The following is an 18991-nucleotide window of genomic DNA, read 5'->3' on the forward strand; positions in this document are numbered from 1 at the left end:
AAGCCTTTAGTTAGGGAAAATTTGGAAATCCAAGGAACATGTTGGAAATAAGCCTATTAACCAACAATTAGAATTATGTACATGATTTTTCATTTAGATTCATGACTATGTTGATCATATTCACTATGGTATGATTTAGATTAGTCAGAATTAAATCTTCATTTCAAGTCTATAACTTGGGTTACAGAAAAATGCCATTATTTTCTCTTGTGACTTAAACAGTGGAGTGAAATAGAAGGAATGGATATTTGTGTTATATTTAGCTATTTTTAATATACTGTACTAATTTCCTTTCCTTTAGTTCTTGTGGTAGCATTTTTGCATTTTGAACCTACTATCCGAGGAACCCTGATGAGATGTTGGATTTTCAAAGGAGAAAAGGACATCCATTTCCATCTGTATAAATGAACAACTAAGCAGGGAAGAAAAATAAGAATTAAAAAATCTAGAGAACTTATTTTCTCTCCTGGAAGGCCTGTGTACAAAGATGAAATACAGATGAAGAGAGGGGCCTGGGTATCACCTCCTTTCCTGAGTTTGTAGCTGCCCCTCCACATCTACATATCATGTCAACCAAGGTCCTCACTGTGAAAGATCTGGACTAAATATTAATGACAGTCAAAACCTAAGCACATTTTGTCTTCTTTTCCTTCTAAATTGTTAATTCTTTAGCATCCTGGGCTGACCCAACAGCAACCTCACAAAATAGCCGAAGTTAACACACAAAAGATATCTTTGGGAAAACAACAGTTAAAGGTGACCTTTTCCCCTATGCCTTTTCAGTTCAGTTCAGTCACTCAGTCATGTCCAACTCTTTGCGACCCCATGGACTGCAGCACACCAGGCTTCCCTGTCAATCACCAACTCCCGGAGCCTACTCAAACTCAGGTCCATTGCGTCGGATGCCTTTAAAAATTAATAAATCAGCTATTGGTAAAATAAAATGCATTTCCATTAATTACACACTTTGTAAAGTCCCTCCTCCTTTTTTACTTTTTTTCCTGACATCCAGGTAGTACAATGTGTTTCACCAAAGGGACCCTTGGCTTGTTCAAGAACATACTTTTTTGGAGCTACTCATGTTCCTTACTTGGGTAAGTCCATGTAAGTTGTCTCATCAGCTTGCCTATTCTCCCATGAACTAGAGATGGACTCAGGATTTACTCCTTTCCTCAGAAGCACATTTTATAGCCTCTAATTCCCTCTCTGGTTCCAAGTGGAGAGTTGTGCCTAACACATTTCACACAGAGTGTATTTCAGGAGGAATAATTATCAGCTCAGTATATATTAGTTCTAATCATATGTAAGACCATGTAATTGGTATCAGAGGGAAGGCAAAGATGAGTCAGCTGCAGTTGCAGATAGTGGGAGGAGATACGGGCTGCAGTGGGAGCTTGGATGACTCAGCCAAGTGCCTATTAGTCTTATGAGAAAAGTGAGGAAGAGCCACAGTAGAAGGGTACCTATAAGCTGGGAACATTGACAGGAGCAAGTGTCAATGCTCTTGAAAGGCCAGGCTGACTGAAGCTGTCGTCTTTGCTGGGCTAACCAGAAGCTACAGACTTCCAAAGAGACATAGAGAAGAATAAATGAGGATCCCAGCACTGTTCCACAGAGGAGAGTACATCAGAAACCAGGTTTTCTCCTGAGAGTTATTATGTAAGCTGAGAAATTCTGAACATAACATGACTTGAGTTGAATTGAGATGAAAAAAAGAGGTAGAACTGAGCCTGTTTACTTATACCTTCTTTTTAAAAAAATTAAATATAGAGGCAGAAACTTTCTGAAGCTGAAGATTCCACATGTCCTCTTTGGTATTTAGTGGTGATGCTGAGTGTGTTGTCAAGATCATTGTCCAGGATAAAGGTCTAAGAGGATATTCACAGAAGCTAGGTTTCACTATTACTTGTACGTGTACACTATTTAACTCAAAAGAAACAAAAATACAGTCCTTAACATCTCCTTCAAAATAGGAAATTCTAGTCTCCTTGTAAAGTGTTTGCATTTCCTGTAATCTCACATTAGTAATAAATGGTCCTCTTTTACAGGAGATGACAACAAACTGCCCAAGAAAACTGAACAAATGTAAGTCTTCATTTCTATTACACTTTTTATTTCTCAGAGTTAAGTTACTCAGAAGTTGAGACCATCACATCTACCTCCTTTTGAGATTGACATTGGGTAGGGCATTTGGTTTAAGACTGAGCAGAGCTGTGTGGTCTCCCAAGATGTCTCAACCCTGTCTCTCATCTTGGAGTCTAGGCTAGAGACTCTGCCAGGTTTGCCATCTGTTCCTTCTCCAGAACTCAGAGACTTCCTACCTGCACATCCATGCATTTAAATACCATAACTCTTCTTTTTTTCTTTTTTTAAAATGAAGAACCAGGCTTCCTTATTTCTTTTTTTTTTTTTGGCTGCACTGGGTCTCTGTCCCTACAAAGAATGAGCTTTCTCTAGTTGTGGAGAGCGGGAAAGTTACTCCTGCATTGTGTGGGCTTCTCATTGTTGTAGCTTCTCTTGTTGCAGAGCTTGGGCTGTACGGCGCATGGGCTTCATTAGTTGCAGCTCATGGGCTCACACGAATCCTATTGGATTAGGGCCCCACCCTTAGGACTGCCTTTAACTTTACCTTTTAAAGGCCCAACTGTACCTCCAAACATTGAGGGTTAAGGCTTCCATGTGGATTTTCAGTTCAGTTCAGTCGCTCAGTCGTGTCTTTGCGACCCCATGAATTGCAGCACGCCAGGCCTCCCTGTCCATCACCAACTCCCGGAGTTCACCCAAACTCATGTCCATCGAGTCCGTGATGCCATCCAGCCATCTCATCCTCTGTCGTCCCCTTCTCCTCCTGCCCCCAATCTGTCCCAGCATCAGAGTCTTTTCCAATGAGTCAACTCTTCACATGAGGTGGCCAAAGTACTGGAGATTCAGCTTTAGCATCATTCCTTCCAAAGAACACCCAGGACTGATCTCCTTTAGAATGGACTGGTTGGATCTCCTTGCAGTCCAAGGGACTCTCAAGAGTCTTCTCCAACACCACAGTTCAAAAGCATCAATTCTTCGGCGCTCAGCTTTCTTCATGGTACAACTCTCACATCCATACATGACCGCTGGAAAAACCATAGCCTTTGACTAGACGGACCTTTGTTGGCAAAGTAATGTCTCTGCTTTTGAATATGCTGTCTAGGTTGGTCATAACTTTCCTTCCAAGGAGTAAGTGTCTTTTAATTTCATGGCTGCAGTCACCATCTGCAGTGATTTTGGAGCCCCAAAAAATAAAGTCTGACACTGTTTCCACTGTTTCCCCATCTGTTTGCCATGAAGTGATGGGACCAGATGCCATGATCTTCGTTTTCTGAATGTTGAGCTTTAAGCCAACTTTTTCACTCTCCTCTTTCACTTTCATCAAGAGGCTTTTTAGTTCCTCTTCACTTTCTGCCATAAGGGTGGTGTCATCTGCATATCTGAGGTTATTGATATTTCTCCCGGCAATCTTGATTCCAGCTTGTGTTTCTTCCAGCTCAGCGTTTCTCATGATGTACTCCGCATAGAAGTTAAATAAGCAGGATGACAATATACAGCCTTGACGTACTCCTTTTCTTATTTGGAACCAGTCTGTTGTTCCATATCCAGTTCTAACTGTTGCTTCCTGACCTGCATATAGGTTTCTCAAGAGGCAGGTCAGGTGGTCTGGGATTCCCATCTCTTTCAGAATCTTCCACAGTTTATTGTGATCCACACAGTCAAAGGCTTTGGCATAGTCAATAAAGCAGAAATAGATGCTTTTCTGGAACTCTTCTTGCTTTTTCCATGATCCATCGGATGTTGACAGTCTGATCTCTGGTTCCTCTGCCTTTTCTAAAACCAGCTTGAACATCAGGAAGTTCATGGTTCACATATTGCTGAAGCCTGGCTTGGAGAATTTTGAGCATTACTTTACTAGCATGTGAGATGAGTGCAATTGTGCAGTAGTTTGAGCATTCTTTGGCATTGCCTTTCTTTGGGATTGGAATGAAAACGGACCTTTTCCAGTCCTGTGGCTACTGCTGAGTTTTCCAAATTTGCTGGCATATTGAGTGCAGCACTTTCACAGCATCATCTTTCAGGATTTGAAATAGATCAACTGGAATGCCAACACCTCCACTAGCTTTGTTCGTAGTGATGCTTCCTAAGGCCCACTTGACTTCACATTCCAGGATGTCTGGCTCTAGGTCAGTGATCACACCATCATGATTATCTGGGTTGTGAAGATCTTTTTTGTACAGTTTTTCTGTATTCTTGCCACCTCTTCTTAATATCTTCTGCTTCTGTTAGGTCCATACCATTTCTGTCCTTTATCCAGCCCATCTTTGCATGAAATGTTCCCTTGGTATCTCTGTGGATTTTGGAAGGACATAATCAGTCCATAATAATTCAGGAATCTCTGAATTCTATAAAGGGATTTTCATTCAGAAATATGAACATTAAATAGAGTTCTGTTATTACCTAATTAGATATCCTGGCATAAACTCTTTAGGTCTGTGCTTCCCAAAGGTAGGAGACAGACCACAGAAAATCATTTAAGGATCTTTTTAAAAAGATATGTTTCCCAGGCTATGGTATTTCTCAAAACCACTAAATCAGACTTTCTAGAGTAGGACCCATATGACTCTGTCCAAAACATATAAAGTAATATAGTCACACTAGAAAATTTGAAAATAAAGGGAAAAAAATAAGATTAGCTGTAATTCCTCCTCTTTGACACTGCCTATTAGTATCTTAATATATACCTTTTTGTTGTTTTTTAATTATACATACAGGTTTTGTGTAGCTGCAGTTACAGTATGTATAGATTATTGTCAGGGTTTTCTTTCTTTTAGCAGCAAGTCAACCACATTCTCATATGTTGATGGATATGTATTATCTTGCTTTGTACCTGCTTGTACTTCCGTGCCAGCTGTGCTTAACCATTGCCCTGGATCCTCATTCTGGACCCTTAGACATTTTGCCTAAACCAAATCCATTGGTACTATACTTCAGAGACGGATGTTAAGTGGTGCTTGGGCCCACATCAGATGATTTGTTAAGTCACAGGGCTAGTGGAACTGCGGCCTAATGGAGTCCTAGTGAAGGCAGTAGCAGCACTATCCAGGCATAGAGCAGGCACTTCCCTAATCATGGGTCTCTGGACTCCTGTCCAGCCCTTTCTATGAGTCAGAAGTCAGGAAGCTTTGTATTGAACTCTTGCCTGAGAGTCTGTATAGGAGAAAGCCAGGCAGGGTGTCAGCCTGACTAATGGTACTAAGTGATATTTGAATTCAGCTGGGTGAGGAAGAGAGGAAGGGTATCTATATATTTTTGGCCTCTATAAATCTTTGCCCTTAGAGTTGAGATGTGAAGGCTTCTTGTCATGTCTGAAAGTGACCAAGCTCGTGGACAGTGTCCCTGCTGGACACCTTCCTTACCAGGACATACCCCTCTGCTGTAGCCTAGTCAACAGTCTTCAGGATATGTTGAACCTTGGAGCTGTCATTTTGTTATGTGTTGTTTCTCATTTTCTTCTACCCAACTCCAGTCTCTTATCTGCCATAAAAAGGTGTGGTGTGGAAGCCAAGAAGGAAATTGGCAGTGTGGTGTGACACAATGGAAAAGCACAAGGCTAAGAGCAGACCTGAGTTCAACTGTGTCATTTTCTATGGCTTTGGACAACTTATTGCACTGCTATAGGCCCTACTTTTTTTGTTTATAAGATGAGAATGACCAAATCATTTCTCTGATCCTTCCTGCTATCAAACTCCCTCCTTTTGCCTTCCTTTACCTGTTACAGGATTCTCAGGCTTAAACATAGGCATATTCTTAGATTAAACAGTTACTTGCCAGATACCTCCCTTACATTTTAAGGCCTTGTGAATGAGCCCCTTTTCTCTGCAGGTAGTGGTGCTGGTTTAGTCACTAAGTTGTATCTGACTCTTGGGACCCCATGGACTGTAGCCTGCCAGGCTCCTCTGTCCATGGATTTCCCAGGCAAAAATACTAGAGTGGGTTGCTGTTTTCTTTCTCCAGGAGATCTTCCTGACCCGGGGATCAAACTTGGGTCTCCTGCATTGCAGACAGTACTGAGCAACGAGGGAAGCCCCCTTCTCTCTGTAAATTATCCTAATAAGACCCTGGGTCTCCTGAGGCAATGGTTCTCAACCAAGGGCAGTTTTACTGCACCACTCCCACTAGTCCCTTCCCAGCCCCCACCCCCAGGGATATTTGGCAATGTCTGGAAACATTTTTGGTTGTCACAACTGGGGGTATTACTGAGAGGCCAGGAATGCTTCTGAATATCCTATAATACACAGGGCAGACCTCCCAACAAAGAATTGTTGTTGTTCCGTTGATAAGTTTTGTCCAACTCTTTGTGACCCTGTGGACTTGACTATCTTCACCAACAAAGAATTAGCTGGCCCAAAATGCAGATTGAATAACTCTACCCAATAGGGAACCAGATTGGGATTTTCTAGAGATCTTCATGGCATTCCCCATATGGCAAAGAAAACACCCTTCTTCTAATGGCTTTGGGAAGTGCAAAGTCAGATAAGAAGAGCAAGATTAGGCAGGGCCAGGGGGTCCTTCCCCTTGTCAGGTGTGGTTCTTCCCTTGGTCCTTGTCTTGTCACAGTAAAAGAAGTAAAACAATAGACTATAAAGCTCAGTAGGCAGGATTTATTAAACACATGACATGAAAAATATACTCCCCAAGATGTGAGAGCCGACCTACCCCAAAGGAGTGGGTCCCACCCCATTTTAGGTTTCTCTTTTTATGTCCTTGTTTCCTGCCCCCAAGCAGGGCTTGGAGTCTGATTTGTTTTGCCTCATGTCAGTCAGGGCTTGTATCCAGGACCAACTAGGGAAGGGGGCGTGTTGGGCATGTTTTTCCCACCAAAGCTCCTTGGTATAGATTTTCCCTTTGTTCTATTTTTCACGGGCTTTTTCAATTCTGTTTTTTTGTGGGCTTTTTAATTTCTTTATTTGCCTTTTAGTGCCACTTTTTAATCTCCATTTTGGACTCTTTACCTAACACCCTCAGAAGCATTCTCTGTTCTCTAAATCTGATATTTAGAAAGTGGTTTACGGCTGTTGTTTTTCAGTCACTAAGTCATGTCCGATTGTTTTCAACCCAGTGGATGGCAGCACGCCAGGCTTCCCTGTCCATCATCATCTCCTGGAGTTTGCTAAAACACTATGTCCATTGAGTCAGAGATGCCACCAACCTGTTAATTTGCATTTAAATGGAGGCTGTCTTTGCAGTCAGATAATCTCTTTTGTCCCCTGAGGGCTCCTACTCTGAGGTTCCAGTAGCAACCAGCCCTTAGCAGGGGAGGAGACTACTTGAAGTTGTGGTGTGGTTGGTTCCTGGAGAAGCAGCAATTCTGTGTCTTGACGCCTTTCAGGTCCTCTTTGAGGATCAGAGTACTCATACAGTTTTTGTCAACTAAAAAGAGAGGCACAACGTGAGAATTGTGAGTTAAGTTTTATTTGAGGCAAAATGAGGACTGCAGCCCAGGAGACAGCAGCTCAGATAGTTCTGAGAGACTGCTGCACATTGCCAGTGGGGGAAGGTCAATGTATATAATTTTTGTGAAGGATGAGTTCAGTGCAGTCAATCTAACTTTACAAAAGATTTTCTGCTAGTCACCAGGAGCTGATGTCACCATGAAGGGATTTAGTACTTTTCTAGATGTGAGGAGATACAAGCATTGGGATCAATTCCTGAAAATACCAAACTATCTAAAGATCTGTTCCACCAATTTCCTTGGAGCAGAGTGTCTCACCTCCACCCTGGACTGCCTTCAGGGCATGTCAAAGGTAACAGCTGCAGCAGCACAGGGTTCAGAGACAGATGGCATTTGCCCTTGGCAATTTGTAGTTGACATTTTCTTCTGTTAAATCACAAACAGGGAGAATTGGTCTTTTGAGCAGAATTAAAACAAGCTGATTCTCAGAGTGAAGTAAGTCAGAAAGAGGAAAACAAACATCGTATATTAACTCGTATATGAAATTTAGAAAAATGATAGTGATGAACCTATTTTCAGGGCAGCACGGGAGACATAGACATACAGAACAGACTTAAGGACACGGGGCGGGATGGGGGTGGGCAGTAGGGAGGAAGTAGAGGGTGGGAGGAATGGAGACAATAACATAGAAACATATACACTACCATATGTAAAATAGATAGCCAATGGGAATTTGCTGTATGATTCAGGGAATTCATACCGGGGCTCTGTAACAACCTAGAGGGGTGGGATGGGTTGGGAGGTGGTAGGGAGGTTCAAGAGAAAGGGGACATAGGTATGGTGGTGATGGTTTAGTTGCTAAGTCATGTCCAACTCTTGAGACTCCATGGACTGTAGCCTGCCAGACTCCTCTGTCAATGGGATTCTCCAGGCAAGAATACAGGAGTGGGTTGCCATTTCCTCTGCAGGACATAGGTATGCTGCTGCTGCTGCTGCTAAGTCGCTTCAGTCGTGTCCGACTCTGTGCGACCCCCTAGACTGCAGCCCACCAGGCTCCCCCGTCCCTGGGATTCTCCAGGCAAGAACACGGGAGTGGGTTGCCATTTCCTTCTCCAATGCATGAAAGTGAAAAGTGAAAGTGAAGTCACTCAGTCGTGTCCAACTCTTAGCGACCCCATGGACTGCAGCACACCAGGCTCCTCTGTCCTTGGGATTTTCCAGGCGAGAGTATTGGAGTGGGGTGCCATTGCCTTCTCCCGGACATAGGTATACCTATGGCTAATTCATGTTGATGTATGGCAGAAACCAACACAGTGTTGTAAACCAATTATCCTTCAATTAAAAATAATTTTTTTTAAAAAGCTGATTCTTATCATGGTTTAACAAGAGCAAAGTAAAAGTTGGAATGGGGCACACAGCTTTTAAAAGGTCTAGAAATCAACAAATTCTGTTTTTATACTTTTCTGTGTTTCAAAATCAGTTTCTTGGAGAATGTCATTTTTGTGCATGCAGCTTTTGATGAAACCTTGTGATGCTATAGGTAACCCTTATTTTCTGTTTTTAAAGTAGGCTCTTGTCACAGGTATATGCTACTGTTATTGAGGCTGTTTTGGCTGCCATTGCATGTTATGCTAAAACTTCCAGTCTCATAAAGGTAATTTCAATACCACATTTCTCTTTCCTTGGTTATTTTAATGTGAAACTTCTTATCCATTTGTTTTACCTTTGGACACCTTTTTATACTTAATTTTGTGTGTGAGCTTGGGCACCAGATAAAGAGATGCCTTAAGAGTACTAAGCTTGTGATGCCTGGGACCTGCTGTTGTCTTATGGATGACAGCTGATTAGCAGTTCTTTGTAGATATCTGATTGTGTTAAAAAAAAAAATCAAACTATCGTATATTGTTTTATTTAGTAGTTTAAAATGATTTCAAAAGTTAAAAAAATTAAAGAAATAGAGATTATTCTGCTATGACTTTTAATAAAGTTAGATCAGTTTGTTTTGAGCTACATAAATTGATTTCCTATAATTCTTTCTTCTAAAAAATTAACTAAAGACTAGAAAAGCTAACTTGCCTCTCCTTGATAGGCATGTATGTTCTCTTTTTCTGACCATTTTCTTTTTTGCTGTTTGTGGTTAACCTGCCGTGCTGAGTTGGATTCTGTATCTAACCCAGTAACAGATGAGACAAGTTGGCTTGATTCCTCCTATTGCCAATAGGACCTCTCCTGAAGCAAATCATTTGACATTGGAAAGGTTGTGTTGTAGATATCAAAGAGACTGTAGCCTAGTCACCAGTTCCTTGCCATCTTCCCTCCTCACTGAACTTGAATCCCCCCAGGACTTGGGATTTCTCAGCCCTTGGACTGAAAGCTTATGCAAAACAACAGGTTATTCTTTGATATCAATTCTGCACCTTTGTTTTTTAACTGATTTTTTAACTTTATTTATTTGCATGTTGATAGCATCTGGGCAAGAAATACTGAGGGCAGTGGTCCCTCCCCAAGAGCTAGGGAGAGGGTAGGAGAAAGCATTTTTCCAGGCCTCATAATGGCACCATCCCAGCCGATTACAGTTCACCAGATCAGGTTCCAGTGCCAACCTGCCTGAATGAAGTGTTTCCATGTGAATAGTAAGGACCTTACAGAAGTAGAAGAGTTTAGAAGAGATGTCTAATCTCTCCTAATCTCTTAGATCTCTTCTAAGAGATTAGAAGATGTGTCAAGAATACACAGAAGAACTATAAAAAAAAAGATCTTAATGACCTGGACAACTATGGTGGTAATGGTCACTTACCTATCACCAGACATCCTGGAGTGTGAAGTCAAAGGGACATTGGAAGCTTTACTACAAACAAAGCTAGTGTAGGTGATGGAATTCCAGCGGAGGTATTTCAAATCCTAAAAGATGATGCTGTGAAAGTGCCGCACTCAATATGCCAGCAAGTTTGGAAAACTCAGCAGTGGCCACAGGACTGGAAAAGGTCAGTTTTCATTCCAGTCCCAAAGAAGGGCAATGCCAAAGAATGTTCAAACTACCATACTGTTGAGTTCATTTCGCATGCTAGTAAGATTATGCTCAAAAATCCTTCAAGCCAGTCTTCAGCAGTATATGAACCAAGAACTTCCAGATGTACAAGCTGGGTTTCAAAGAGGCAGAGGAACCAGAAATCAAACTGCCAACATTCATTGGATCATAGAGAAAGCAAGTGAATTCCAGTAAAATGTCTACTTCTGCTTCATTGACCATGCTAAAGCCTTTGACTGTGTGGATCAGAGCAGACTGGAAATTCTTAAAGAAATAGAAATACCAGACCACCTTACCTGTCTCCTGAGAAACCTGTATGCATGTCAAAAAGCAACAGTTAGAACCAGGCATGAACAACTGACTGCCTCAAAATTGGGAAAGGATTATGACAAGGCTGTATAGTGTCCTCCTGCTTATTTTACTTCCAAGCAGAGTACATCATGCAAAATGCTGGGCTGGATAAATCACAAGCTGGAATCAAGATTGCTGGGAGAAAGATCCAACAGCCTCAGATGTGCAGATGATGCCACTCTAATTGCAGAAAGTAAAGAGGAACTAAAGAGCCTCTTGATGAGGGTTAAAGAAGAGAGTGAAGCTGGCTTAAAGCTCAAGATAAAAAAAACTGAGATAACAGCATCCAGTCTCATCACTTTATGCTAAATAGAAGGGGAAAAAGTGGAAGCAGTGACAGATTTTATTTTCTTGGGCTCCAGAATCACTGCAGATGGTGACTGCAGCCATGAAATTAGAAGACGCTTGCTGTTTGGAAGGAAGACTATGGCAGACCTAGACAGTGTATTAAAAAGCAAAGATATCACTTTGCTGACTAAGGTCCATCTAGTCAAAGCTGTGGTTTTTCCAGTAGTCCTGTACCGATGTGAGAGTTGGACCATAAAGAAGGCTGAGCACCACAGTATTGATGTTTTCAAATTGTGGTGCTGGAGAAGACTCTTTAGAGTCCCTTGGAGAGCAAGGAGATCAAATGAGTCAATCCTAAAGGAAATGAATGCTGAATATTCATTGGAAGAACTGATGCTGAATCTCCAGTACTTTGGCTCTTGATGCAAAGAGCCCATTCATTGGAAAAGACCTTGATGCTGGGAAAGATTGAAGGCACAAGAGAAGGGAATGGCAGAGGATGAGATGATTAGATAACATCACCGACTCAATGGACATGAATTTGAGCAATCTTCAGGAAATAGTGAAGGACAGGGGAGCCTGGCATGCTGCAATCCTGGGGCCACAAAGAGTCAGACACTACTTAGCAACTGAACAACATGTGAACCCAGCCTGAACCAACCAAATGTAAAAAGGGCCCTTTCCTCACAGCTAAATGTACTCTTTCCTGCTGTGAAAGCTAATTGTCTCTGTTTTATTATTGGTTTTACAGGCCAAGGAGGTAGCTGAGCAGACCCTGGGATCTGGGTTAAATTCCGTTGAGTTGATGCAGTTTAAGGCAACTTTACGGTAAGCAGTGGCCTATATTATCAATAAAAACTTTTATTTAATGTTTGTATTTTTAAAACTTTCTCCCGTGTATTTGATATTCTGTCTCTCCTTTGAGGAATGTTCTGGTAAATCATTAGTATATGAAGGAGAGTCTTTCATGATCGGGGCTTTATTTGAGAAGCCAAGGATGGAGGAACTGTTTCAGAATCAGACACGCTGATTAGGCTGGAATGGGAGACATATCAGTGCTAGAACAGACAGATGTGGATTCCAAGGTTTAAAAGATGAAGCTGGGGACATGAATGGTGAGGTTTGTTAGTGGTGATGATGAGGGGCCTTGGGCACATGAAAATGGTCACTGCTTAGAAGAGAGTTGTCCTAGACCTTATCTGCCTCTCAGATGGTAGAAACCCCTGAGCCTGGCCATGTCTCAGCGTCTAGATGATCTAGGAATTTGGCTTCCTGGCAGTCTTGCCATCACTCACCTGGCATGTCACAGTGGATCTCTGTGTAGTCTTTGTCCATAGCTAAACCTTCAGGAACCTAGTCCACTCAACCTTCTGTCCCATATTAGGACCATTTGGTGTACTTTTTTGCAAAGGAGACCAAAGACACCAATATTAGAAAGTTTCTTTAAGAATATTTCTGGGTTGTGGAGGGGAAAGGTGGCTTCATGGTGGCTCAGAGGTAAATTAATCTGCCTGCTAGCACAGGAGACATAGGTATGATTCTTGGTCTGGGATGATCCCACATACCTTAGAGCAGTTAAGCCTGTGTGCCACAACTACTGAGCCTTTGCTTCTAGAGCCCAAGAGCCACAATTACTGAAGCCCAGGTGCCCTAGAGCCTGTTCGCCACAAGAGAAGCCCCTGCAATGAGAAGCCTGCACACCACAGCTAGAAAAAAATCCCATGAAGCAATGAAGATCCAGAACAGCCAAAAATAAAATAGCTAATAGATAAAAATAAAATACTTCTGGAGGGACTTAATTCAAGGGGCCCAGGTTCTATGCCTGGTCAAGGAACTAGATTCCACATGCTGCAACAAAGATGGAAGATTCCATGTGCTGCAACTAAGTACAGCCAAGCAAATAAATATTTTTAATAAATAAATAAATAACACTTCTGGGATGTGCACTGTGATACCTTGGCTCCATGCCCCACATTTTCTTATGTCTACAGCCCTAGGTAGTGAGAAGGAACATTTAGAAAACTAAGTTAATAAACTAACAAGAATTCTTTGGCTACAGCTCCAGGAGTGAGTGGTAATGAGCCAGAACTCTTTGATACAAAGCTTTAGGCTTGCTTAAGATTTCTTGTCCTTTTTTCTGGGTCTTGTGGCTCATATCTCTGGCCATAAGAGAAGGCTAGAGGAAGTTTGGTTTCTTAAGGCTGTGTGCTGACCCGTACTATCTGTTCCTGACAGACTTGAGTTTAAGGAAGCTTCTTTGCCTTCCAACTGGGTGACTTGGGCAAGATAGGGAGCTCTCTGTGCATCTGTTTGATCATACTCCTGCCCTGTAGAGTGATTGGAAAAGTGAATGATAGCTGCTGTCTCAGTGAGTTCTCTTCTGTTACCATTGGCATGGCTGACAGAGTCATCCATTCCTCCTGTCCTTGGCACCTTGCCTAGAACACTCTGCCTTTCTGGGGCAAGCCACCTCTCAATCCCGTGGCCTCCTACATGGGGCTGGGGTGGGGAGGCAGTGTCCCACCCTGGCTAGAGAAAAGAACAAGAGGAGAACACCCAGGCGATAGGAAGAATCTTCGCGAGCCAGTTCTCCACTCTAGAACTCCACTTTTCTCTCCACATGGTTGCTTCTCTTAAACTGCATCAGATTAGCAAATTCTCCCAAGAGGAACAAAGGCAGTTAGCATATGACTGACCAGCATTTGTTACAGCGAAAAGATAAACAATTCAATTTAGAAACTTTCTTTTACAAAAGGAGTTGATGCCAAAAGGTTTATCTGGTTATTCCTCAGTTCTGAAGTCCTGTCTTGATTATACAGCAGCAGTTGATTGTGGGTAGCAGTCTGGCTCTAGTCAGGGATGGCAGCTTGACTGCACAGGTGTTGAAGAGAGGAAGAGGATCAGGAGAATATGTCAGGGCCGTGGGCCAGAGGCCTGGGGCACGTAGAGGTTCTCTCAGTCTGTCGTGGGCAGTAGTCACGTAGTTCTCTCCTGCTCTGTTCGAGAGTCAAGATAGTCCTGAGAATCTGCACAGAGGCAGGGCCATGACTGGAGTCAGACACTAGCCCCGCATTTGCTGATGGCATGAAACCCTAGGGCATGTAGCGACATGCCATATCTCACTGGGGCTCTGAGGGCCCAGCACAGGTGCATTGCAGTGGCAGGTGTTTAAAGAGCTTGCCATACAGTGGTCGCAAAAGCAGACTGACTTTTGTTTTGTTTTGGGTCTACAGCTCCAAGATGGCTTTTCATATACATGCTGTGAATAATCAGGGAAGGTAAGTATGTGTTTATGGTGTGTCCTCATTTGGGGCAAGTTTTAAGAGCAAACTAAGAGAGGCTACCGTGTAACTGCTATCGTGGATGATCTTTTCACCCTTCCACACCTGGCAGTGGCATCACTCCAGGGCTGGGCTCAAAGCTGGGTGTGCTCAGCTGAGACCGCTCTATCCTGACTGCTTCCCATGGAAAGACTAGAGTAGGGTCGGGGGTGGATCTGATTCCGTCTGAGTGGAATTTTGCATACATGCAACCCAGTGTTTTGAAAAAGCTCCAAAGAGATCTAAGTGTGTGAATTGCTTGCAAGTTGAAAAATAGAGAACATTGTAAATCTAATACATGTCTTTCCCATCAATTTCCTTTTCTAGAATCGTGCCTCTGGACAGTGAAGATAGCTTATACTTTGTGAAGACGGTAAGCAGAGCTGTTAAAGGTCAAGTGGCAAGGAATGGCCTATAAAGGACATCTACAAGGGGTGAGGTAGGAGTAGGTGAGGGTCTTAGGTAGCCCACTAGAGAAAGCTAGTTGTCTTCACTACTCTTCCAGCTGCAGCAGTGGTGAATCTGTGCTTTCTGAGGGTGCCAGGCAGCTAGCTGTACCAGGCTCACCACATCCACATGTCTGTGTCTAGGCACCCCTCGGTGTAATCTTAGCTGGAGGGGAGGGGGAGGGGGCACCGGGGGATGGTAAATATATCTTCCTGAGGTTCAGAAGGCTTCTTTCAAGTGGCTGAGATTTCTCTGACCTCACGTGGAAATGGGAGCTGAGGACAAGCCTACCTCAACACAGACCAGGTTTTCACTGGCTTCTCTATGTTCCAAGCCCTGTGTTGATGCCCTTATTTAAGAGGAGCTTGTGGAAATAAAAACAACCTAACATTAAAAAAAAAACATACAGGTGAAATGGGGTAGTCAGAGCAGAGCTTTCTGACCTCTCTACTAATGGGCCAGGGGAATGGGTTTAGAGATACAGAAATATTGGTCCCTGGGGTGGTCTTCAGCAGCCAGAGTTTCTAGACTAGCTGCTCCCAGTCACATCTGAATCCTCTGTGCATCCTGCCCCAGTGCATCCTGATACAAAGAAAATTGGCAAGCAGTGCATAAGAGGATGGTGGATATCCAGCCAAGATTCTGGTTGTAGTGTATGTGGGTACAAGATACATCCTATGTCCATTCTGTGACTCCTGCCTGAACTTAATTTCAGTGAGATTTTGATCATGGGGAACTGGGTGCACAGGGGTGGATGACTTGGAGAAAATGCATGCTCATTGCCATCATCAGTGGACAAGCAGTAGTGTTATCTACAGAGAGTAGGACAACATGAGTAATTTTTTAAGGTTGTGAGTATCTGTTTTTATAATGTACCTGCTCCCTGTCTGTGTCAGCATTTTCTGTTGTTCTTTTAGAACTAATTGAGCCTTTTTTGTAACATTATTAAGACTGGAAAATGAATACTTTCTGATGCTTAGGTAGATACTACTTTGTCTCCTTGCTAGACTTTAGATTCCCTTACTTCTCTTCTTAGACTCTTATGCAATGCTCTGGAAGGTGTTTTGCACTGGAGCTGGTGATTAGGAGTTCAGTACTGTGTTAAGTACCCATTCAGCAGCAGCTAATGAAATAGGAAAGAAAAAATAGGATGTTGGTGCTTTCTGTCCAAATCCTGTCCTCCCTTCCAGGCAGAGATGAAGCTCTGCCTCTTCGTTTAAGCCTGCCCTACTGACTTCTCCCTACAAGTACTGTGTTCTTAGAGTACTCGAAGGTTATACTACATAAATTAGGGAGTAATTCTATAGTGTGTCACATGTTGACTTATGTGTAGGAATGCTCTTATCTCTCCAACTTTACTTTATAGGTTTCCTGAGGATAGGAACCATGTTTCATATTTTTTCTGTCCCCTTGCCACATATGGGAAGTACGTAGCAAGTGCCTAAAAAATACTACATATATTCTTTTTAATGTCCTCTCTCCCCTTCCTGAACACCAGAGGCCAAATAAGAAAGTGGGGATTAGGAGCTACAGGATTTGTCTTTCTAATTGACTTGGGAACTGAATTGATCATTGTCATATAAGAGGAACCATGTAGCCCAGGATGGTTCTGTGTCTTCAGATACTCAAAATTCTTTGAAACAAATTTAAATAAACCTTGGTTCAGACGGTAAAACATCTGCCTGCAATGCGAGAGACCCAGGTTCAATCCCTGAGTTGGGAAGATCCTCTGGAGAAGAAAATGGCAACCCACTCCAGTACTCTTGCCTGGAAAATTCCATGGACAGAGGAGCCTGGTAGGCTGTAGTCCATGGGGTCACAAAGAGTCAGACATGACTGAGCAACTTCACCTCACTTCTAGTTGTTCAGCCTAATAAGAAAGTTAACAAAAATATAAAGCCTATCGTTTTATGCATTTCTTTATCATGACAACATGGATGAAAGGACTTTATGGTGTTTTTTTTTTTTTCCTTTCAACTCTTCTGCCACCTTTTTTTTTTTAGAATCTCTCAGTCTCTTCTGTAGGCCAAGGTCTTTTGTCTCTGTCCTAAGGGTAGAGCAGGGTCCCACACAAGGACATCAAGATATGAAAATGAACTCTAGTTTCAGGAGCTCTGTACCTGGTCATTCAGCAGTGTCAGGCCAGGAGGGGCAGGAACCTGGGAGGGCTTATCATGCAACTTACTTCGTATCCCTCACCAGATTTTCACAGTCATCTCAGACTCCAACTCTGGTTTATACCATTTTCTGCATTTCCTCTGCTAGGTTGTCCTCAGAATTATTTTATTTTCACTAGTTTTTAACTAAATTAGAACCTTCTTACCAGCCATTCAGGAGCTTTCTCTGAGTTGCTCCAGTTTTTTTTTTTTCTCCTGACCTATGTAAGACTCTTATTTTTATTTGTCTTGGCCATAAAAGCTTGAACAGTTTTCTTTTGATTTTTTGGTCCTGAAAGGAGTGTTTGTATGTTTTGACATATAGCCAAAAATATCTGTGAAAACCTGTATCTTACTTTCCAGATTTGTTCAGAACTTGAGCCCAAACCAAAGAAGGAATGTATGACCATGTGGACATAGTAGAATGTAGCAGTGGTCACAGTTAAGAAAGGCTGTTACATTGCTTTTCAGGCAGGAGAAGCAATTTGAGGGAATTTATAGAAACATATGGAGAAGGCAATGGCACCCCACTCCAGTACTCTTGCTTGGAAAATCCCATGGTCGGAGGAGCCTGGTAGGCTGCAATCCATGGGGTCCCTAAGAGTCGGACATGACTGAGCGACTTCACTTTCACTTTTCACTTTCATGTATTGGAGAAGGAAATGGCAGCCCACTCCAGTGTTCTTGCCTGGAGAATCCCAGGGATGGGGGAGCCTGATGGGCTGCGGTCTATGGGGTCGCACAGAGTCGGACACGACTGAAGTGACTTAGCATAGCATAGCATAGAAACATAAAGATATTCTTCTTCTAGCCCAAGTGTGCCTCTGACCTAGGAGCAATTGTAAGGAAGCCTAGGTGATCCTGAAGTCATCTCCCAGTTTGAGTTGCATTTCAAGATAACTTGAGTTTTCCTTAGAAATTCTCAAGTATTTTTTTGCCATGTGGCTTAGTATTTTGTGGTCTATTTCTTGTGGATCTTTCCCTGAATGTTTAGGACTGACAACTGGTCTAACTCTGGTTTCTCATTTGATACAGGCTTGTATGGCCATCTATGACATTCCTGACTTGCTGGGAGGAAGGGGGTGCTTAGGATCTGTGGTGTTCTCAGAATCATTTTTGACATCTCAGATTTTGGTTAAAGAAAAAGGTAGGTGTATGTCATCTTTGGAAAGCAAAACTTGAACTTCCTTTTATATATGTGTGTATATATATGTATGTGTGTGTGTGTGTATGTGTATATATATATGTATATGTAATATTTGGCAAACCATAGTCTAAATCAAAAGACCAGGAATAAACTGGTGAAAATATTAGAATACTTGCAATAAACAAAGGGTGTATTTCCTTATTTATGAAGAGCTTTTATAAATTGATACGAAAGAAACAAGCTACCCAATGGTAAATGGGCAAAAAATATGAGCAGGCAGTTCACCAGAGTGTTTGAAAATAATATATATATTTTTAATGTTTATACACACACACATGTACATAAGTGATCCCTGAACACAAGTTTAAACTACACAGATTTTTTTCAATAAGTATATACTACAGAAGTACATATTCCATGGTTGGTTGAATTCATGGATGTGGAACTGTGGATATGGAGTGCTGACTGTAAAGTTACTCATGGATTTTCAAGTGTGTAGAAGGTCAGCACCACTAGCCCCCACATTGTTCAAGGGTCCACTGTGTGTGTATGAATATGAATATGTACAGCCTTACTAGTAGTCAGGAAAAACAATTTGAAGCAATAGTTAGATCAGTTTTTTTATCCATTATGGTAGCAAAAAATTCTATAGAATGATAATATCCAGAGCTTGATGACCTTGATAATTTTTGTTTGGTTTTTTAATGCAAACACCTGTACTACCTTGGCAAAAATTAAAAGCATGGATTGAAAAGGACTCTGTATTTAAATATG

At 42.2% G+C, this 18991-nt stretch overlaps 1 protein-coding gene across 5 annotated transcripts in view; it reads left to right on the forward strand.

The window, feature by feature from the left end:
• DNAAF9 (dynein axonemal assembly factor 9) overlaps positions 1 to 18991 on the forward strand; it is a 173201-nt gene that overhangs the window by 83301 nt on the left and 70909 nt on the right. For 4 of the 5 annotated variants that reach the window (XM_019971938.2, XM_070802139.1, XM_070802141.1 and 1 more), the window contains 7 exons: positions 1013 to 1094; positions 2049 to 2085; positions 9047 to 9134; positions 11899 to 11975; positions 14381 to 14425; positions 14795 to 14840; positions 18106 to 18217. In XM_019971938.2, the coding sequence (XP_019827497.2) occupies positions 1013 to 1094; positions 2049 to 2085; positions 9047 to 9134; positions 11899 to 11975; positions 14381 to 14425; positions 14795 to 14840; positions 18106 to 18217 (487 nt within the window). The remainder of the gene's footprint in view (positions 1 to 1012; positions 1095 to 2048; positions 2086 to 9046; positions 9135 to 11898; positions 11976 to 14380; positions 14426 to 14794; positions 14841 to 18105; positions 18218 to 18991) is intronic. The other variant, XM_070802140.1, reaches the window with a different exon arrangement.

The sequence above is a fragment of the Bos indicus genome, chromosome 13 (genome assembly GCF_029378745.1).
Source record: "Bos indicus isolate NIAB-ARS_2022 breed Sahiwal x Tharparkar chromosome 13, NIAB-ARS_B.indTharparkar_mat_pri_1.0, whole genome shotgun sequence".
Classification (NCBI taxonomy): domain Eukaryota; kingdom Metazoa; phylum Chordata; class Mammalia; order Artiodactyla; family Bovidae; genus Bos; species Bos indicus.